At 57.9% G+C, this 20480-nt stretch overlaps 1 protein-coding gene across 1 annotated transcript in view; it reads right to left on the reverse strand.

The window, feature by feature from the left end:
• Window positions 1-1509: 1509 nt before the first annotated feature.
• Window positions 1510-20480, reverse strand: part of VEGFA (vascular endothelial growth factor A) — a 91109-nt gene continuing 72138 nt past the window's right edge. The window contains exons 3-10 of the mRNA XM_047731996.1: window positions 16758-17892; window positions 13638-13686; window positions 9992-10188; window positions 9088-9164; window positions 8739-8768; window positions 6784-6855; window positions 5506-5637; window positions 1510-3471 (exon numbers count right to left, since the gene is read on the reverse strand). Of these exons, the coding sequence (XP_047587952.1) occupies window positions 3450-3471; window positions 5506-5637; window positions 6784-6855; window positions 8739-8768; window positions 9088-9164; window positions 9992-10188; window positions 13638-13686; window positions 16758-17892 (1714 nt within the window). The 3' untranslated portion in view covers window positions 1510-3449. The remainder of the gene's footprint in view (window positions 3472-5505; window positions 5638-6783; window positions 6856-8738; window positions 8769-9087; window positions 9165-9991; window positions 10189-13637; window positions 13687-16757; window positions 17893-20480) is intronic.

A 20480-nucleotide genomic window follows, 5' to 3' on the forward strand; every position in this document is an offset into this window, starting at 1 on the left:
TTATTTTTTTCTCTGAGTGAAATAGAGCCTCTGCAGAGTTTTGAGCCAAATGGTGACATGATTTGGCTCACAGTTTCCCAGGCTCATTCTGGCTGTGGTGTGAGAACCAACTTAAAGGGGGTGAGGCTGAAAGAATTAGGGGGCCAGTTCAGAGGCTCCAGCAAATACCCACTTGGGATGACGAGAGCCCCTACTGCACAGGGCTGTGGTGTGAATTCTGAGTTAACCAATGGGAAGCTCTGTAGGTCAGAGACCTAGCCTCCCGTCTTCCTCATGGTGTAGCCAGGGGAGGCAGAAGTCGCCACCACCCCCTCAGCACCTCCCCTTGGAGGGAGGCCACAGTCTCCTTTTGGCCTCCCTGCCTCCTGCCTGCCACAATGCTGGGGTACTCCTTCGAAAACCCCTCAATTGCTGCTCATCCCTGACAGGCCAGAGGCTCCTGGCATGGCATTGCAAGCTCACTGTGAGCCAGCCCTGCCTCTCCCCTGCCTCCACACCTCACCCCTGCCCACCAGAGTCCCCACTCACACCTTTGCTCATACTGTGCCTTCTGCCTGGGATATCTGCTTCAACCGTTCCCCCCGCCTTCCCTCCCTATTCTATCTTCTCCTACCTGTTCTTCAAGAGGCTACAGAGAGGTAATGTCAGGAGAGGACCCCCAGACTCTGCCACCCCCAATACCTCCCAAGCTGGACAGGTAGCCCCCTCACATGTTATGTATCTTTCTAGTCATGGATTTATAGTTTCTGTGACTCCTCAGCCACCCACCCTCACCAGACCCTTGAGGAGTCCTCTACCCTAACGTAGCCCCATAAATATGGTTTGAGGCAATAAAAGAGGCAAGAGGAAGTAGACTTGGAAGCTTTGCTTACAAATGCCAAAGACCTAGACAGTGTCTACCCTCGCCCGGACCACAGGAGAGCAAGCCCTCTACAACGAGGCGGGGCGGGGAGTCCTCTCAGGGGCCACCAGAGCTGCGGGTCTATCTTCCAAGGGCTCAAGGAACTCCAGGACCCACTCTGTAAAATTTAATTACACCCTAGGGTCACAGGGTGCCCGTGAGCACTCCTTGCCACTCCCAGCCTGTTGTGGCCAAGGCCCCATAGCCAACCTTGGCCCTCTCCTGTGCCACAGGCAGCAAGCTCAGACACATGGCCAGTCCCTTCCTCCACCCAGGGACTAGGCCTGGATCACGCAGTTCCTGAAGGCAGCACTGCTCACTGCAGGCCCTGGCTCCTCTCTAGGGTGCTGTTTCTCCCTCCCCCATTGCAGAGCCCCTCCCCGCACATCATGGCAGAAAGTGGATGGGACGGCACCTGCTCAGCCAGAATGTAAGTGCTGTAACCCCCAGCATGAGAAGGTGGGCCACCCCATCACCTGCACCCCTGGGAACCCCTTTCCCAGACCTAAGACAAATGCCATTTTCCCCAAGGGAGGAGGGAAAGGGGGCAAGAGGGAGTCTGGAACAAGGACCCAATGGAGAAGGAGAAACCAGGAGGAGCTTTGAGATCAGAATTAAATTCTTTAATACAAAATGCTTTTTTTAAGATATATCTGTATTTCTTTGTTGTTGTTTAAAAATAAATATGTACTACGGAATATCTCGAAAAACTGTACTAGAGACAAAGATGTGATGTTAATATCTTTTTCCCCCACAATTATTACGGATAAACAGTAGCACCAATAAATAAATGATAACAAATATTAAAATTAAAAAAGGAGAGAGATTTAGTATGTAGAATTCTCTATTTTTTCTTGTTTTGTTTTTACATATAAAAAACAGAATAGCAATGTCTATTTTATCAGAATCACATATATACATAAACATATATATATATATATATATATACACACACACACACACACACAAACGCAAGTTGCCAAATATATATATAGTATGTAGATGTATATTGAAACCTTATTTCAAAGGAATGTGTGGTGGGGAGCCAAGGGAAAGGGGAGGGCAGAGCTGAGTGTTAGCAAAATTAAATATCTGTCCAGGACAAGCTAGTGACTGTCACCGATCGGGGAGCTAGAGATTGGAAACATGAATCTTAAAACACAAAGACCAGTACAAATAAGCGAGAGAGAACAAGAGAGAGAATACATCTCATAAATAGTTGAAATTAAATATTAACCAAGAATACTGAAAAAAACCCTACTCTTTAATTAAATTAACTGTTTTAATTTCTAATTAAAAAGGAATATTAAATAAGTACCGTATATAAAACACGTTCTCTGCCTCCGTGGTGGGCACGAGGATCCTGCCCTGTCTCTCTGTGCCGCAGGAAGGGTGGGGTCTGGGGACAGGGGAGGGGTGAACCACTCACACACACACAGCCAGGTCTCCTGGGGGGACAGAACTAGTGGTTTCAATGGTCTGAGGACATCAGGCCCTCCGGGGCTGCACCGGGGAAGGGGAACTAGGAGAAGGCCAAGGCAGGAGTCCCCTCCTTTGGAGGACAAGCTGCCGCCAGGCGGCCCTTCCCCCACCAATGTCTCTCTTCTTTTCGCCAAGACTTCTGCGGGCAGTGCCCTGGGCCTCTAGGGAGCGAGCGAAGAGCCGGTGAAGGTTGCCCAGTCTCCTGAATCTTCCAGGCAGTGCCCCTAGGGGCAAGATGCCTGTGCAGCATGCGGAGAGGATCCCCAAAGTACAGTAGTGTCCGGAGGCTCCCCAAACTCCTGGTCAGAACCAATGTCCTCATCCCTGTACCTGCTGTCTGCCCATTTGACTCGGGGTAGAGGCTTGGGGCCAGGGCTGGGTTTGTCGGTGTTCCCAAAAGCAGGCCAAATTTGCCCCCGTGCCCTGGCCACGCACGTTCCCGGGCAGGGAAGGGGACCCTGGCCTTCCTAAGAGTAGGACTGCAAGATCATGCCAGAGTCTCCCCTCCCATCCTCTTCCCTGTTGGGATCTGGGTAGGGGCATTCTCCTCCCAACTCAAGTCCACAGCAGTCAAATACATCCAGTGAAGACACCAATAACATTAGCAATGTTAATTTAAAAAAAAAGAATATATATATTTTATATGTATAAAATATATATATTTATTTTTATATATATATAATATATATATATTATATATATATATAAATGTATGTATGTGGGTGGGTGTGTCTACAGGAATCCCAGAAATAAAACTCTCTAATCTTCCGGGCTCGGTGATTTAGCAGCAAGAAAATAAAATGGCGATCCAATTCCAAGAAGGACCGTGCTTGGTCACCTGCCCGGGAATGCTTCTGCCGGAGTTGCGCCCTCCGGACCCAAAGTGCTCTGCGCAGAGTCTCCTCTTCCTTCATGTCAGGTTTCTGGATTAAGGGTTGTTTTGGTGACGGCGATGGTTGGTGTGGTGGTGGTGGCGGCGTGGTTTCTGTAGCGTTCTGAATCAGGCTTTCCCGGTGAGAGGTCTGGTTCCCGAAACCCTGAGGGAGGCTCCTTCTTCCAGCCCGGCTCACCGCCTGGGCTTGTCACATCTGCGGGAGATGGGAAACAGAGGTTGGGGTCAGGGCCAGCCATGGGGATGCAGTGGTGAGGCAGGCAGCCTCCCCATCCTGGGAGCCCCGAGTCCCCAGCCAAAGCACGGTGCTGCCTCGAGGAGCCCAGCGTGAAGGGAAAGCCAGCCCCTGCGTCCAGGGCACCCCTCTGCCCTCTAGAGCTTACAGTCTAGTTGAGACAGGACAAGGACACAGGGACATGTCATCAGAGGCGACAAATGAATCCACACTCAAAAGTCCCTCCTTGACATTTAAGAGCTGATGGTGACCAGAGTTAGGCTGAGTTAGTCAGCGAAGAGTGCCCACAGAGAGATGTGCTTCGACTCTGCCTCTGTGGGGCTGGCTGGCAGGAGACAGTGGGGAGAGCACCCTGACCGGGGGCTAGGGCCAGCTGAAAGGGAGGGGACACCGGCGAGGCGCTGAGGGACACATCTCCCTTCACCATGTCCTCCCTCTGGGCCTCATTTCTTTAGCACGCTGGCCACAGCGGGCGCCAGGTACCAGGCTGCTGTGTGACTGACACTGGGGAAGACGTGATCATTTCCTGCACTGCTCCTGTCCACCCAGAGGGGATGCCGAGAGCTTTCGTGTCAGGCCCCTACCCCTGGCACTGATCGCCTTTGCCCTTCTCCACTATGAGAGGATGGAGCAGTCCCTGCCCTTCTCAGAGCCCGGTAATGGCATCCTAAGCCCCGAGTTGGAGTCCTGAAACTCCCACGTATGGGGGAGGTCACTGGAGGTTAGCATAACTTCCATTAGCCCCAGGTCAATTCCCACACCCCATCCCAGACAGTCTCTCTGCAGAATAATCCCCACAGAAACCCTAAAATGATAAAGCCCTCACTTTCCCCAAAGCCCCTAGGGCATGTGGAGACCCCTCACTGGGCCCTAGAGTTAGGCAGAGCCCCAAAGCTAGCACTCACTTTTACTTCCTGTCTTCATGTACCCCCGAGACAGACAGAAGGCTGCACCAAAACCCCAGGGCCTCATCCCCGGTACCCCATGAACATCCACAGCCACAGGAGCATGGGGGGTAGGGAAGGCAGCCACATTTCAAAGACTTTGTTAATGGAGCAACTGGAATGGCTGGGGGGGACCCCAACCCTGCCCGGGCATCCCCACAGAAGCCCCCCTGAGTGACACTCAGGCTGGCCCAGAGGGCTCCCGACCTTGGAGCAACAGCCTGACTGGTATAAACACCACCGAAGACTTCGAAAGATTGCCAGCCAACCTGTCACGGCTCTGTGTTCCTGACCTTACCCCCTGAACTCAGCCATGTATTCGCTTACATGCTTGACACTTTCTAGGTCCCCACTGTGGTCCAAGGACAGAGCTACAGATGCCTGGAAGGTCACCCCAGTGAACAAAAGCCAGGCCCTCCCATGGGGTGCTCCCGACCCGCCCATCCTGGAGGCATCTGGAACTAATGTGGGCTGTTTGGGGTTGTCATCATGACAAGAACGTATTACAGGTTAACTCTCCTAGGATCCCAGTTTCAGAGGGCCTCGCCCCCTGCCCCGTGAGAGACACTGAGGGGATGAGAAGCCCAGCAGTACAGACTTCAGAGGGTGGTGGCAAGGTCCCCAAGAGCCTTTGCGATTTGTAGATGGCAGCACCCCCTCAGAGCAAGAAGGGCCCTCCGTATTAGTAGCAAGGTAGTAGTAACCACATCAGGACCAACAGCCACCACAGGACACCGCGGGACCACAGGACACGACACTTAGCCTGCGTCCACACCGTCACATGAAGCCACACCAGGCTACCCCCTCAGGCAACCAGGGCAACGTCTGAACAGGCCCCACCAGGCCAGGCCAGCGCCTGCCACCCCCCGCAGGGGCCTCTCGAGCACAGAAGGCAGCAGTCAGTCACCAGGCAGGCAGCTAGAAGCCGAGCAAGCAGCTGGCCCCTCTTGGGTGCGCGTGCGCGCCAACTCTCTCTCTCTCTCTCTCTCTCTCTCTCTCCCCATCTCTGTGTGAAGCCCCTCTCTGACTCCCTTGCCCTCTGGGAACCAACCTGCAAGTACGTTCGTTTAACTCAAGCTGCCTCGCCTTGCAACGCGAGTCTGTGTTTTTGCAGGAACATTTACACGTCTGCGGATCTTGTACAAACAAATGCTTTCTCCGCTCTGAGCAAGGCCCACAGGGACTGCAAAAAGGCAAAAGGAAAGACATCTAAGCTAGAGCGTCAGCAGAGAGAGAGAAAAAAAAACAAAAAACCATGCAACACCCCCTAACAGTCCGCAGCTGCACCACACCCCCCTCAGCTCACTGGTTCCCCTGCCCTTCCATGCCCTGGAAGGATCCAAGGGCTGCAGCGGAAGACAGAGAGAGCGGCGGAAAGAGGCAGTACTGGCTAGGAAGCCTGCCTGCAGGAAGAGGCAGGCACAGATGGGCAGAGTGCAAGGAGAGGGCCCCCGTAAGGGGGGTGCTATCCCCTGGGGACAAATACAAGTCTTGGGCCACAAGGCCCCAACAGCTACCACCCCAGAAAGAGCACACCTTGACTCTTCACCTGCTGGGGACAGCAATCCGGGCCACCTTCCCCCGTGCCAGGGCTCAGGCCCAGGCCCCTCCACCAAAGGCAGGCTGAAGGAGGGCACCATGGCAGGCCAAGCCCAGAGGCAGCATCCACAGCCAGGCCACCAGTGGCCGAAGGGCCCACCACAGCCTCCAACCCAGAGGAAGAGCCTCCAAACCTACAGGGAGGTTCCCGTGGGTGCCGTGGGTTGGCCGAGTTACAGGGCTCCCCTCCGGAAGCCCCAGGTCCACGAGGATGGGCTGCCATGCAGTGCCTGACCCCACCTGGCCTCTCCTTCAGCTGACGACAGGCTGCCTCGTGTCATTCGCGCCCCTTCCTCGCGCCACATCTGCCCACCCCACCACCCTCAGCTTCCAGACAAGTGCACAAGCCCAGAGCAGTGGAAACCAGTTGAGTGAGAAGGCACCAGTGCCTGGCACCCATGCCAAATGGGCCCGCCACCAGTGCCCAGTGGGTGAGGGAAAGGCGGTGCCCAGCCAAGCCAGAGTTCCCCGCCCCCCCCCCCCCCCGAATCCTCTGGGCCCACTCTGCCTGCCTGCCCACCCATCCCAACCCTGGACCAGCCAGCCACGCCACCACCAAGTCTAGCCACTGGTGCCAATTAGTGGAGTGAGAGTGAGAGAGAGCCACTGCGGGGAGAGGCGGAGGAGAGCTGGGGGGGTTGGGGGGGGCAGGGTTAGGGGTCCCGCCGGCAGGAGTCTGACTGGGGGCCAGGGAGGCTCCAGGCATTGAGACAGCGGAGGTACCACGTACACGCTCCAGGGTTTATACCGGGATTTCTTGCGCTTTCTTTTTTGCCCCTTTCCCTTTCCTCGAATTGATTTTCTGGAAAATAAAAAAACAGAGACAGACAAAGAGAGAGCAAGGAGGAAGGGGAAAGGAAAAGAAGCAACAAGGAGGGCAGGGTTCGGGACGCACTCCCTGGAACAAGGCATCGGGAGGCCAGCGGGCTCCAGGAAAGGGCCTGCACACGCGCACACACACACACGCAGGCTGGGGCAGCTGGCATGCAACAGCTCCTTCTTCTCCCTTTGGCCTCCCTAGGGAGGCCAGTCCAGCCTCCAGCAATGCTCTGTGTTGGGAGCAGAGGCTGGGTGGAGGACACAGGACCCAAAGGCCTGCATACTCGTGGCAGCTCCTGGTCCCAGGCAAGGACCTGTCGGCAGGCTCTGGGGCCAGCAACCCTGGGCAGGTTTGACCCTGAAGGTCGGGTGGTGGGGGGGGGGCTATAAAAGGTAGGCCAGAGTTTGGAGAGACCTGATTTGATGGGGGTAGGAGTCAGGGCCCAGGCTGTGCTCCAGGCACCTTCTGCCTTCATTTCCAAGTGCACTAGCAAAGGGGTCCCTCAGGGCCCTGCCTCCACAGATCCTGGTGTGGGAGAGCAGCTACCCTGGGAGCTGGCACAGACCCAGGGGCGGCACGTGAAAGGCGCCAGCCTGCCCAGCTATAACCTGGGCCGAGAGGCAGAGATGGGTGTCCTCAGAGCCCCAGGCAGGCGGTAGGGTGGGGTGGGAGTTAGGAAGGCACGGGAGGAGGGGCCTGGGCGTTACTTGGCATAAAGTCCTCTCCCCAGCCTGTCAAAGCCTGCTACACCATCTCACCAGACTCTCTTCGGAGCCCAGGCAAGCCCCCCACTCTCCCTGTGGGCAAAGCAGACATTTGGGAAATAGGCAAGGGGGGGCAGGCTGAAGCCTGTTCCCCTCAAGGGAACCAGCACTCTCCACACCTGCCAGGCCAGAGGGTGCCCAGAGTGTCTGCCATGGGGGAAGAAATGAGGGGGAAGGGACTGAGGAGAGGGGCAAAACAGCTCCCCTAGGAGAAAGCACTGGGAAGGCAGGAGGTCTACACACACAAATACACATTCTCTCTCTCTCTCTCTCTGAGCCTAGTCTCCCAAATCGCTGCTCTGGGAGCAACAGCAATCCTGGAAGTTGGGGACTCAGAGAAGAGGGAAGGGGTTGAGGCCCCAGAGTTTCGGAGTTCCCAGAGCTTTGGGGGCAGACGGGATGGTAAGGGAGGGGAGGAAAGGGCACAGTTGCTCTCTCTCATTCTCTTTCCCTGCAGGCTAGTCCCTAGACCTCACCAGGTCTCAAAGGCCCACTGTCCCCAGACTATGCCCCCCTGCTCCATCCTGACCCAGCCCTCCACACGGAACAACTAGAAGCCTCAGAAAATGACCAAGTGTCAACTCATTTCTCCCTGGCCAGTGAGGGCTGAGTGGCTCTGACCCACCCTCCTCCTACAGGGCATCACCCAGAAAACATCTCAGCCGGCCCCCAAGTCCAATCACACCACCAGAGCAACCACTGTGAGAGGCCATCCCCTCTGACACACAGAAGCTGGCCTCTTTGCTACCCGCTCCCTCTCCCCACTGTGCATGATGGGAGACTAGAGCAGGCCGGGGAGGCCATGTCCACACGGCCCCCCAGCACACCAAAACTGCAAGTCCCAGCCAGGAAGGACCTGGAGACCTGGAATGTGTGGTCTCTCCTACAGGAAGCTCCAGGCTCCAGACTGGGGTTTTGCCCCTAATCCTAGAGCCATAATCCTCGAGTTTGCTCCAACCCCCTCCTGCCACCACAAGTCTTCGGTGAGGCCAACTCCCTGACCCGGTGAAGCCATCAGACCCCCTGAGAGAGGAAGCCAAGATCCCCAACCAAGATAACCGGCCAAGGAGAGGGAGAGGAGCTAAAGTCATGTCCACTTACTTTTCTTGCCTTGCTCTATCTTTCTTTGGTCTGCAGTGGGCAGAGAAAAAGAAAAGAACAAAACAGAGAGGGATTCAGACGGTGATGCTGACAAAGGTAGTAACATATTATTTATGACACATCAATGCAGTTTTAATCCCTTTACATAAAATAACTCAAATGTTCCAACAACATTATGAGAGACATCCTATGGTTGTGCCCATTTGACAGATGTAGAAACTGAGGCACCATGAAGTAAAATTAAAATGTCCAAGGTTCCACAGTTGCAAGAGAGAAATGGCTAGCAAGTGTAACATGCTTAGCCCTCCCACTGTCTGCTGAACGAGCAAATTCGTGCCTCTGTCCTCACCTGCATTCACATTTGCTGTGCTGTAGGAAACTCATCTCCCCTATGTGCTGGCCTTGATGAGGTTTGATCCGCATAATCTAGAGGGAAAGGAAGCAGATCACAGAGGTCAGTGACCCAGCCAGCCATACCCAGATGGGACACCCCGTGGCTCTTGCCACTTAGCACCAGGGGTTCTACAGAGCAGGGGTGGGGGCAGAGGGAGGAGGGACCTGGGGCTCTACCAGAAAGAGCCTCAGGCCCACCCCCACTCCCCTGACTCCCCAGACCCTGCTGACCTCAAGGAGCCCCCGCTCTTCCTGGGGGCAGGCGTGGCTGCACGGGTTGGCCAGGCTGGGAATTTGAGTCCTGGGTTCTTGCCGGTCCCCTCCCCTCCCCTCCTGTTAGCCCCTCTAGACCTCACCCTGACCCCTAGTTGCTACCCAAGAGCTACCTTCCCTGGGGTCTCAGAGCTCCCTCCCACCCTGTCCGGCCTGAGATGTGCCCTGTCACTGGGCAGCAGCAAACGATGTCCTTTGAACACTCTCCATGTGCCGGGCTCATCCAGCACCCCAAACAGAGCCCCCAAGGAGGAGGTGCCCTCTTCCTCCAAGAGAAGAGGAGAGGGGCACCTGTCACAGGTATGAGCCCCTCCTGAGCCCAGGGGCAAAGGTCAGGGGGGAGGAGGAGGCAGCAGGGACTTGTGGGGAACCCCAAACCAGAAAATGCAGGCATCTTTTCCCCCAAAGGGGCAAGACCCCCCACACCTTGCCGTAACTGACTTAGGGACAGGCGCTGAGCAAGACGAGTCTGGCTCTCCTCTTAAGAGCTGCCCAGGAAAAGGCCGGAGAGCACCTGTTCCAAAGTCTAACCCCTGCTGCCCCCGCCCCCTGTCCCGCCCCCACCCCCACTCCCCACAGATGCCCACCTGCATGGTGATGTTGAACTCCTCAGTGGGCACGCACTCCAGGCCCTCATCATTACAACAGCCCCCACACCGCATCAGGGGCACACAGGATGGCTTGAAGATGTACTCGATCTCGTCGGGGTACTCCTGGAAGATGTCCACCAGGGTCTCAATGGGACGGCAGTAGCTGCGCTGGTAGACATCCATGAACTTCACCACTGCATGGGATGGGGTGACATGTGAGCCCCGCTGGTCACACGGAAGATGGCCGGCCCCTATCACCCCGAGCTTCAGAGGGCAACCCCATGGGGTTCCTATGAGGTACCCCCTACTAGGGTACCAGCCCTTCCCAAACTCTAGCTGAAGTCCCTCCAGTTGTGTGCTTGACATCCTTCCCTAAGCTTTCCCCCGTGGGCACTGATGAAGGTCTGGTTCTATTCCAAAGTGATCACATGAGGCTGTCGGGTCCTGAGGAAGATGGTCTGCCATATCTGACCCACTGCCTCGCCATGACCACGGAGCCAATTCGTGGGTCAACCTTGACACCAGGGCACAGTCTGAGGACGAGTATACTTGTCGGGGTTGGGGGGGAGGGGTGATCTAAGTTTTCCATGAAAGGAGGAAGAGCCAGCTTGGCAAACCTACTCCCCATTTCCCTACAACTTCTGCCACATGAACCACCATGCCAACAACCACTGAACGAGGACTTATCATAAGGTGGGCATTGTGTGCTGTCATCCCTGGTTTTCATGGCCAATAGTATGAGGTTCCAGTAGGAACCCCATTTTACAAAGGGGGACCTGGAGGTTCCCGAGGGGCTGAGGAACTTGCCCCAGGCCCACACGTCCGAACAGCTCTGATCAAAGCCTTCCCAGGACAAATTATGTGGAAGCATGGTCGGGGGAGCACTTTGCCACCTGCCAGACCCCTCCCCAGACACGGGCTGGGGAGGCAGTGAGCATCAGCACAGGGGCCGGGCCTGCCTGGAATCAGCAGGTGGCAGCGGGTGGGCACTCTGCAGGCCCAGCCACCCCAATAACCCTGCCCGCCCCAGAGGGCAAACTGCTTGCATCATGGAAAAAACGATGCTGCCATTGCAGCCGCAGAGCACTTCTAGAAGCTGATCTGGAGGGAGAGTAGGGTAAAGACAGCTTCCCAGGCTGGCCATGGAGCCTGCGGTGCACTGGAGCATGAAGGGGTAATTCTAGGCCACAGGGGCGGGGCCCTGGAGAACAGATATACTCAGGACCTGGAATGATGGTTCCCAGTTGTGGCCCAGCCTGTCACTCTCCATCACACACACACACACACACACACACACACACACACACACCCTACTACCACAAAGTAATCCTCTCCCTGAAATGCTCCCCCCTCCCCGCCCCTGCTTCCCCTCCGCACGGGAGGAAGAAGTGGCATCCAGGCTGTGAAGAAGTCCCGGCACTGGCCATGACTTGGTGTGTGACCTTGGGCCAGTCCCTCCCCTCTCTGGCCCTCAGACTGCTCATCTGTATAAGTGGGCTGGGCAGATCCTTAAAGACACTGAAACTGAGACTGAAAATGTGGGGTTTTGTATCCCATTTCCAGCCCCAAGAACAGGTGCTCTTTCTCAGCCCAGATAACACAAGGCTTGGAACCTCACCCCCAAGTCATCTGAAGCGCAACCCCCTGGCCTGCCTTTCCCCAGGGACTGTGGCTGAGCCTCCTCTTCCCTTCAGAGGGTAAAGGAAGATGAACCTGGGTGTTATCTATATAATAGGGAGGTTGAGAACTGGGGGAGTTGAGGGGCAGGGAGGGGAGGGCCACAGGTGTGCAAATAGCAAGGGAGGAGGAAGGGGCTTCCAGCCAGTCCCTGGCCCTGTCTGAGATTTACTACCCCTCTGCAGACAACAGACACAGAATTCTCCTCCAACCTCGAAAGGGTTAAGGTCAAGCACCATCAGAAAGAGTACAGATGAGATCAGGGATCTGAAGTAGCCCTTTTCTAAGCCAAGTCCCTATCGAAGAAGATGACTAATCAAGAAATCCTGACCTAGGCATGCCTGGGTGGCTCAGTGGGTTAAGCCTCTGCCTTTGGCTCAGGTCATGATCCCAGGGTCCTGGGATCGAGCCCCCGCATTGGGCTCTCTGCTGGGCGGGGAGCCTGCTTCCCCCGCCCTCTCTGTCTGCCTCTCTGCCAAATAAGTTAATAAAATCTTAAAAAAAAAAAAAAAAAAAAAAAAGGGAAGAAAGAAATCTTGACCTGACACTTCGTCATGGTTGGGAACAGAGATGGCCCAGGCTTTGGGCCCCAACCAGGACAGGAAGAAGCAGGAAGGTCTGCTCTGGACTGTGGCAGCTGGTAGCTGAGGGTAAAAAGTCACAGACTAGGGATTCCTTGGAAAAGCTCCCTGGAATCCTCAAGGGCCACAGGAGAGAGGTCGAAGGAGCAACTTCACCCATCCCCTTCGGACCCCAGCCACCACCCCCAAAGAAAGCCGGCCAACTTCTGCCCAGGCCACAGACATGCATCAACTCCCACGATAAGCTTTCTTGCTTTTCCTTACTTCTTGAAGACAATCTTGTCCCCAGGAAACAAAGACCATTTGTCTTGCCTCTCCCAGAACACAGAGACCACCGGGAGGCTGATGGGGGGTGGGTGCCCACTGGCAGCCAGGAGCCTCTGGGGGCCACAGGCTGTGGAGTGGCCGGGAAGCCAGGCCCTGGGCCAAGGAAAGAGCTCCTGAGTGAAGAGGGAGGTGGAACTAGCCGGGCATCACCCCTGCCCAGGGAGTGCCAACACCACCCCTGGCCACCACCCTGGGCCACAGTGGGTTTGGGGCTGGAAAACTCGCAGGGAGGAAGACCTGGGGGGCCTTCCCACCTCAGAGGTGGGGAGTTGGGGGAGTGGCATCAGGCACTTCTCTCCCCAGAATGGAGCAGAGGCCGCATTCAGTGAGGGGGGGAGAGCCAGGGCTTCCCTAGAGAAATGGGAGGATCCCTACTCCAAACCACAGGAACAAAAGGCAGGCTGACTCTTAGTTGGGCAGGGGGCGGGGCACCTGGGAGCTACAGCCAGCCCTCTGCTGGCCCAGGAGGGAAGTTCACAGCACCCAAACCTATCCCACCCAGAGGGCAGAGGGAGACGGCAGGGCCTTCTCTCCAACCCCAAAGGAATACAGGCTGTGGGGATGGGGGGGGGGTTCTCAGGAAGTTGGGCCCTCTGGAACTCCAGCTCACGCACAGCCAATCTGCTGGACAGCCAGGGGCACAGCCCCCTCCACGCAGACCCCACAGGTGTGACAAGGCTGGGCTGGATGAGACATGACCTAGTCTATCCATCCTCCCCTCGGGGCAGGTGGGACAAGGGACACCTCCTGCGACACCTGGGATCTTTGAACACTGTCTTCCTGGCCTGTGCTCACTGCTCCCTCTCCAAATAAAATTTTACTGGAAAGACCAGAAGGAAAAGACAGCAAGTTCTATTTCTAACAGAGACCTGAGTAGGAAAGAGAGTCCTCCAGAATGAAGGGTGACTCTCACGGTGCTCCCCTCTTCCCTTCTTGATCCCCATTCCTACACCCCTTCCCCTCCGTCCCATGGCCACAGACTTGAAAGAAAGGGATCGGGCCTCCCCACCCCTCCCCTGGGGAGACAGGATACCCCTCCAAGGGCCAGAGGGACTCACCTTCATGGGGTTTGTGCTCTCCTTCTGCCATGGGTGCAGCCTGGGACCACTGAGGACAAAACAAAGAGCAAGGGACGGGCATGAGCAGGGATGGAGAGGCCCAGCCACACGCCTGGACAGCAGCCTCTGGCTTCTCTGAGGCTTCTGAGAGGAACAAGGCACCTGCCCGGCTCCCCAGAGCAGAGAGCATGCCCACTATCCCCCTGCGAGTTCCAGTTGGGACAGAAGAGAAAGAATGACCCGCTATGAGAGGCCGGGGGGGGGGGGGGGGGGGCGGAGAACTGAAAACACAAGAGGAAAATACCAGAACGCTGTGCTGCCTGGGTCCCCACCCCTTCCCCACATTTCCCTCCCCACCCCTCACTGGCCCACTGCTGAGTTCAGTGAATTTTCTCAGCCCCCCTGACTCCCTGGTCCAAAGCCATGGGTAAGTAGTAAGGTCAAACAGGAGGACAAATTTGGACTGGAGCAGGAAGGAAGGACTGGGGGCGAGAAAAACAACATGGTGACCTTCTCCTGCTGACATGACAAATACCAGGGTGAGCTGGTGCTGGGGAAGGAGGAGGGTGCAGAGGAACGAAGGGCGCCAACCACCCTCCCCCATCCAAACTCCTCTGCTCTCCGGAGTTTTCAGCAAATATCCTCTGGTATATTCAGCAAAGCCACAGGTTGCCTAGAAGGGAAAACCAGGGAGGAAACCCTGGGAGAGGGCAGAGCCCCATTTCTCTCAGCACACAGACCTCCGGGAGCCAGAATGTACCTCCAAAGCCCGGAGCCTCACACTCCCACCTTGTTCCCTGGTTTCTTCTCCCTCCCGGACTGAGGGGGGTTGGGGTCCAGAGTCCCTCTCGCCTAGCTTGGCACTTTTCCTCCAATACAACCAGCAAAGCCTTTATGCCTTAGCACTGCCCAGCCCCTAGGGGGCCCCCTGCACTACCCAGCCTCGAGGCCTCCCCTAGCCCTAGCCATCCCTCCCTACCCCCACCAGATCATTCCTTCCCTCCCCAGAAGCTGTGAAGGTCAACATGCCCAACCATGTGGACCTGACAGCTCTGAGAAGGCAAAGGCTTCTCCCCACCCTTCCAGAGGGCCTCCGGTTCTCACCAGCTGCCCACCCCACCTGCCCTTCTTTGGGGACATATTCCAAGCAGCAGAGCCGTACACCAGCCCGTGGAACTGCAGACCCCACTGACAAACTGTCTCCTTCCCACACACCCCCAATGCACCCTGGATCTCCGAGTCTTCCCCAGGGGCAAGGTCAGATAACAGTTTCCAGGATCCCAGCTGGGCAGCCTCCCACAACACCTCCCTCAGGGACCCCCAGGGTCTCCACCTTAGCTCCTGGCCCATCTCCGGGATACCCCCTGGTGTCCTTCTGCCAACATTCTCTCTGTGCCCTCCACTCCTCCTGGGCCCCCATGAGAAAGGGGGACAGAAATTTAACCCCCTCCAAGGCCAGGGGGCACTGGGAGGGGCTGTTCTGGGCAGGGAGGGACCAGGTGCCCTTCTCTGGGGGCCTCTGAAGGTCACACTGTGGCCAGGCCGCCACTCCTCCCCCTCTCCCTCCCCCCCCCAACTAGGAGGCCTGGAGCCAAGGCCTTTGTGCCAGGGTCTGAGGCACCCAGGGTGCAGCAGGGACCCCAGCCCATTTCTTTCTCTCTGCCTCTCTCCAAGGGGAGACTCTGTGGCCAATGGAAGGTGTAAGGGAAAAGTGTCAAGGACCCCTTAGGTGGCTCTGAGAAGCGAGTTGGGCGGGCGAGTTTTAGAGTTCCAAAAAACCACCTGCTCCTGCTTGGACACCCCATTTCACCAGGACAAAGTGTGTTTGCAAGGCTGGAAGAGCTCCTTCCAAAAAGGGTGGGGGCGGGGGGAAGCTGGTCCCACCATGCCCACGTTACAGCAAATTTTAACCCATTTTTCCAAAAAGTGTAAAGTGGGGTAATGACACTCTTTTCATTCCTACCTTAGGCCACCCCCATAAAAGCTAAAGCACGGCTCGGAAGTGTGGGGGAGGGGAGCAAAGCGGACTGTCACCAAGTGGGGACTTTAGGTAGTCTGACAAAGCACCAGGGTGGACCCCTGCGACCTGACCTCTGACAGCGATCATCCTTTCCCTGGCCTCTGGGGTCGGAGAGGGGTTACACGGGTCTTCTCAGCAGAGGGGAGTAAAAAATAGAAGGGTGGCAGGGGCTTCTCTCCACGTCAGGGAGGAAATGGGGAAAGGGCATCAAGAAATCCGTCCCAGCACAGGAAGGGGCTAGGGTCTGGGGTCTGGGGAGAGTGGAGAAGACGTATGGGGTGGCTCTCCGCGTCCCCCGGGTAGGGGTACCTCGAGAGGTCACCTTCCCGCGGAGGGCCGGCGGGGGGAGGGGCGCCGCTCGCCGCCCGGGTCTCCCCGCTCGGGGCCGCCGAGGCTCGGGGAACACGCGGCCGGCCAGGCCCGGGCTGATGTAATCGGCTCCGCGCCGCGCGCGCCCGGCCGGGCGGGGGAGGGCGGGCACCGAGCTGGACGTGAGCGGGAACGGGCGGGGGTGCCTCCGCGCAGGTGGCCCGGCGGAGACCGGGGGTCCCCTCGGCAATCCACCCCGAAACTTTTCTCAAACTCGTGGCGAGGGCCTAAGAGATCGAGCGCCAGTGACAGCAAGCCCCCTCTCTCTCGCCTGCGCCCTGCCCCCTCCACGCTCTCTGCCCTCCCTCGGTCCAAGGTCCGGGCACCCCCCTGCCCACTGGGCTCTGGCTCCCGCCCCCGCTGCCCGGACTTCCAGTTTGTCCGGGACCAGCGGCCAGGAGCAAACTTCAGCTGCCCGCGGCAGCGCAAGCCCAGCCCCCTCGGCCTCCTCCTCTGGCTCCCGCCCTCCGCTGGTCGGCCCAGATCGTACGTGCGGTGACTCTGGTGGGTGGGCAGGGCCCGCGTGGGCGGTGAGATTCTATCCCGGTGCCCTCCCACCTAACGCGCGCCCCCTCCCCCTACATGTACGAGGATCGAGGGGGAAGCCACGCGCCCGGTGCCCAAGGACCCGCGTGGGGTACGGAGCCCCCACGCGCGCGCTCGCACGCACGTCCCCAGCCCGGAGAGGCGCTCGCAGCGGCCCGCGACGCCTGGTGGGCACGGCCGCTTACCTTGGCATGGTGGAGGTAGAGCAGCAAGGCAAGGCTCCAATGCACCCAAGAGAGCAGAAAGTTCATGGTTTCGGAGGCCCGGCCGGAGCCGGCGCGGCTCGCGCTCCCTCTCCGGCTCGGGCTGCGGGGCGGCCCGCTCTCTTCGGCGCCTAGGCGGTCTCCTCTTCCTCCCGAAGTCGAGGCCCGGGCCAGGGCCTGGGGCGCGCGCGCGGCTGGAGCACTGTCTGCGCACACAGCCGCCTCACCCGTCCATGAGCCCGGCTTCCGAGCTCCAAGTCGCCACCGCGGCCCCCTCTCCTCTTCCTTCTCTTCTTCTTCCTCCTCCCCCTCCTCCGACTGCGGCTCCTCCCGGCCCGAGCTAGCACTTCTCCCGGTTCCGCTCGGCTCGGCTGCCCCGGCGCGGACCACGGCTCCTCCGGAGCGGGAACAACCCAGAAGTTGGACGAAAAGTTTCACTGCAACGCCGCGAGCCCCGACCCCCTCCACCCCGCCTCCAGGCGCGGGCTCCGGCTCTTGCCCGCGGCTCGTCGCCGCGTCCACCCTCGGCCGCCCGCCGGGGAGGAGGTGGGAGTTGGGGCGGGGGGCGGTGTCTGTCTGTCTGTCCGTCAGCGCTGCTGGTCCGATGCGGGATCCCGAGGGGGAGGGCTCACGCCGCGCTCTGGCGGTCACCCCCAAAAGCAGGTCACTCACTTTGACCCTGTCCCTGTCGTTGCTTGCTTCGCCCGCGCGCGCTCTCTGACCCCGTCTCTCTCTCTCTTCCTCGACTTCTCTTCTGGAGCTCTTGCTACCTCTTTCTTCTCTCTGCAGGTTTCCAAAATCCGAAGTGATTGGGGGAAGTAAAGGAGCGATCTCCCCAAACGGTCGGCCCGATTTTAGCGGGGAATGGGAAGCAAAAAATAAATTAAAACGGGAAAGAATGTGGATTTTAAAATTGCTGAAGAAAAAAAGAGGAGGGTAAACCCTGGAAAAATGAATATCAAATTCCAGTGCGGAGACCCCTGGCCGGTGACCCCGCGGGTTCGTCCGCCTCGCCGCTGCGCCTCCAGACCCAGCGCCGCTGCCGCCGGTTCCACTCGCCCCCCGCGCCGCGGCCTCCTTGCAGCCCGGCTGCCCCAAGCCTCTGCGCTCCCTACCACTAGCGGTCGCTTAAAATAGGCTAAGCCCCGCCTTTGGCACGCCCTGGGGCGGGGCCAGGCCCAGTGTCTGCGCTTCTCGGACTGCCCCGCACGCCCCTCGGGCCTTCCCCGGGGACGTTTAGCAAAGCCTGCCCCCCACCCCCCGCCAGTGAAGGGAAGCTCGACCCCCACCTAGGTTCACAGCCTGAAAATTGACCAGCCCCCCTTTGCCCAGACACACACACGCCCGCGCCGTTTTGGGGGGAAGGGTACAGGAAAGTGAGGTTATGTGCGGACAGGGCTAGGGAGCTTTTCCTTCTTTACTGGGAATATTGGAGGGAGGGGGGCTCTGGGCGGTCAGGGAGTCGGGCAGGGACGGGTGGGGAGAAGGATATACAGATCTATTGGAATACTGGCGTGACCCCTGGCCTTCCCACTCCAGCACTCTCAGTCCGCCCCCCACACACACACACAACACACACTCACACTGACACACGCGTCCTCACTCTCACGCAGACGCTGCTCTCCCAAGTTCACCCAGCTTCCCTGTGGTAGCCGAGCGCCCCCTAGTGACTACTGCCTGCACACCCCCTGCTCTGGTTCAAGAGGGAATGGGCTCTGGGAAGAGGGTGGAGGGAGACTAACCCTGATCCCATTTCTGACCTCCCAATCAGAGGCATGTTTGGGACTCGAACCGACCCACGTGCAGAGAGCCCGATGCTGGGCACAGGAGGCATGACGTATCCGTGTGGACAATGTGCCCATCTGGAGACTTCATCTGGCCTGCTGACATCAGAGTGAGCTACAGCCAAAGGACTGGGGTGACTGGGGTCCTTTGGGAAGTGTCCAGGGAAGCTTCCTTGGGGGAAATTATTTGGCACCAGGTTTGTAAGACTGAAAATGGGAAGCCCTGTGGTTCTGGGTTAGTCAGTGGCCCAGAGGGAAGAGGACCTGTTGGAGCCCACGTATGCACTGTGGAGTCTGGCAGAGCCCAAAGGGAGAGGCAGCCGGGCAGACAGAAGCCCTTGTTCCTGCTCCCCCCCCCCCCCAGATGTTGCCAGGGAACTGAGGCCAGGGGGCTGGTGGGGGCGGATGGAGGCCAGGGCCTGAGTGATGATTCAAACCTACTCACCAACACTAAGGAACGTCTGTAGGCCAGCTGCCCAGAGCTCCCACGAGGCTGGGGGCCAAAGCTTCTTTCTATCAGCCCCAGCCCAGCCTCTCAGCTCATCTTCTGAACAGAATTGGGGTTTCTCCTCAGGACCCCCAGACCCCCAGGATCCCTTGCCCACTTCTACTGACTAGGAGCCTTTCTCCTCTTTCCCCCAGTTCCCCCCACCCCACACTGGCTCCCTTCAAAGCCCCCTTTTCCCCAACTCCCCTGGTCTTCCCTAAGTGCTCCCTGAGGCCTCCCACCCGACCCTTGGATATAGGAACCAGCCTGGAAAAATTCCTGGTTGGGCTTTGACCCAGAAGCTCCCAGGTTCCCCCAGGGAACAAAGAGGGGGCTCTGATACCTGAGGGAAGAGAGGGACCAACCAGTCTCATTTTTCATCCAGATCCGGCCAAGGCCTGGCCCAGGGCTGATGTAGCCTCTGTGGGTGTCTGGGCCAAAAGCGGGAATGCTGCAATTTCCCCCAAATTGACCCAAACGATCCAGGAAGTTTACTCAGCCAACCCCTTGCCTCGGCACATGGTCCTGCGGTTGGGTGAGGGTGCTAGGTTACTTCTTTAGGAGCCCAGTTCCACGGGAGTGGCATCCTGAGGCTCCTATGAGCAGAGGGGCTGCCCACCCCACCCCATTCTACCCTTTGCATCACCCATGCCTCCAGTCCTGCCTGTACCACCTGGCAAGCTCCCCAGCAGCAAGGACAAGGTCTTTTTCCAGTTACTAAACGTTTATTTGCTGGCTCAAGGGGCCCTCCTCCCAGGCAAGCCTTCTTACCTAGGCTCCATGCTCCAAGCTGCTGCATGGGAGATGGAAGGGAAGCCATTAAACCTCCTCCTTCCAACCTGGTCCGCATGTAGCACCACCAGGGCCCAAGATGTGGGTGCTTTGGTAGGGCCCCCCCATCCCTCCCCTGGAGCAGGCAGAGCGAGGACTGAGGCTCCCAGCAGCAGGAGCAGGGCTCACGCTGGCCCCCTCCACCACGTTCCTCCTCAACTCAGCCTTGCTTGACCCCCGAGAGGCCAAAAGAGGAGATCTTAGTAAAAGACCCTAAAGTTGAGAGGAGAGTGGAGGGGTTCCAAGAAAAGGTGGCTGTCAATTGTCGCCATAACCCCAGGGCTTTCCCCAACCTGAACCAAACATCTCCCTCGGTGGTGTTAAGTAAGGTGTGTCTCAGCTACTTATTCGAGGCCCCCTCTGTGTGCTTGGCCTAGAGAACCAAAGGAAGGAGGGAGCAGAATTGCATCCTGGACTGAGGGACTTTGGAGCACCCTGCTCTGCCCCCACTCCCACCCCTCATTTCAGAGACAAGCTGGTGGCAACTCCAAGGACGGTTGCCTCTGGACACTATCGCCCAGTGTGGTGTCACCGGCTTTCCCAACAATACACTATCCTGACAGATAACACCCAGCCAATGCCCATATTGCCATCGAACTGAGA

The sequence above is a fragment of the Lutra lutra genome, chromosome 6 (genome assembly GCF_902655055.1).
Source record: "Lutra lutra chromosome 6, mLutLut1.2, whole genome shotgun sequence".
NCBI classification, from domain to species: Eukaryota; Metazoa; Chordata; class Mammalia; order Carnivora; family Mustelidae; genus Lutra; species Lutra lutra.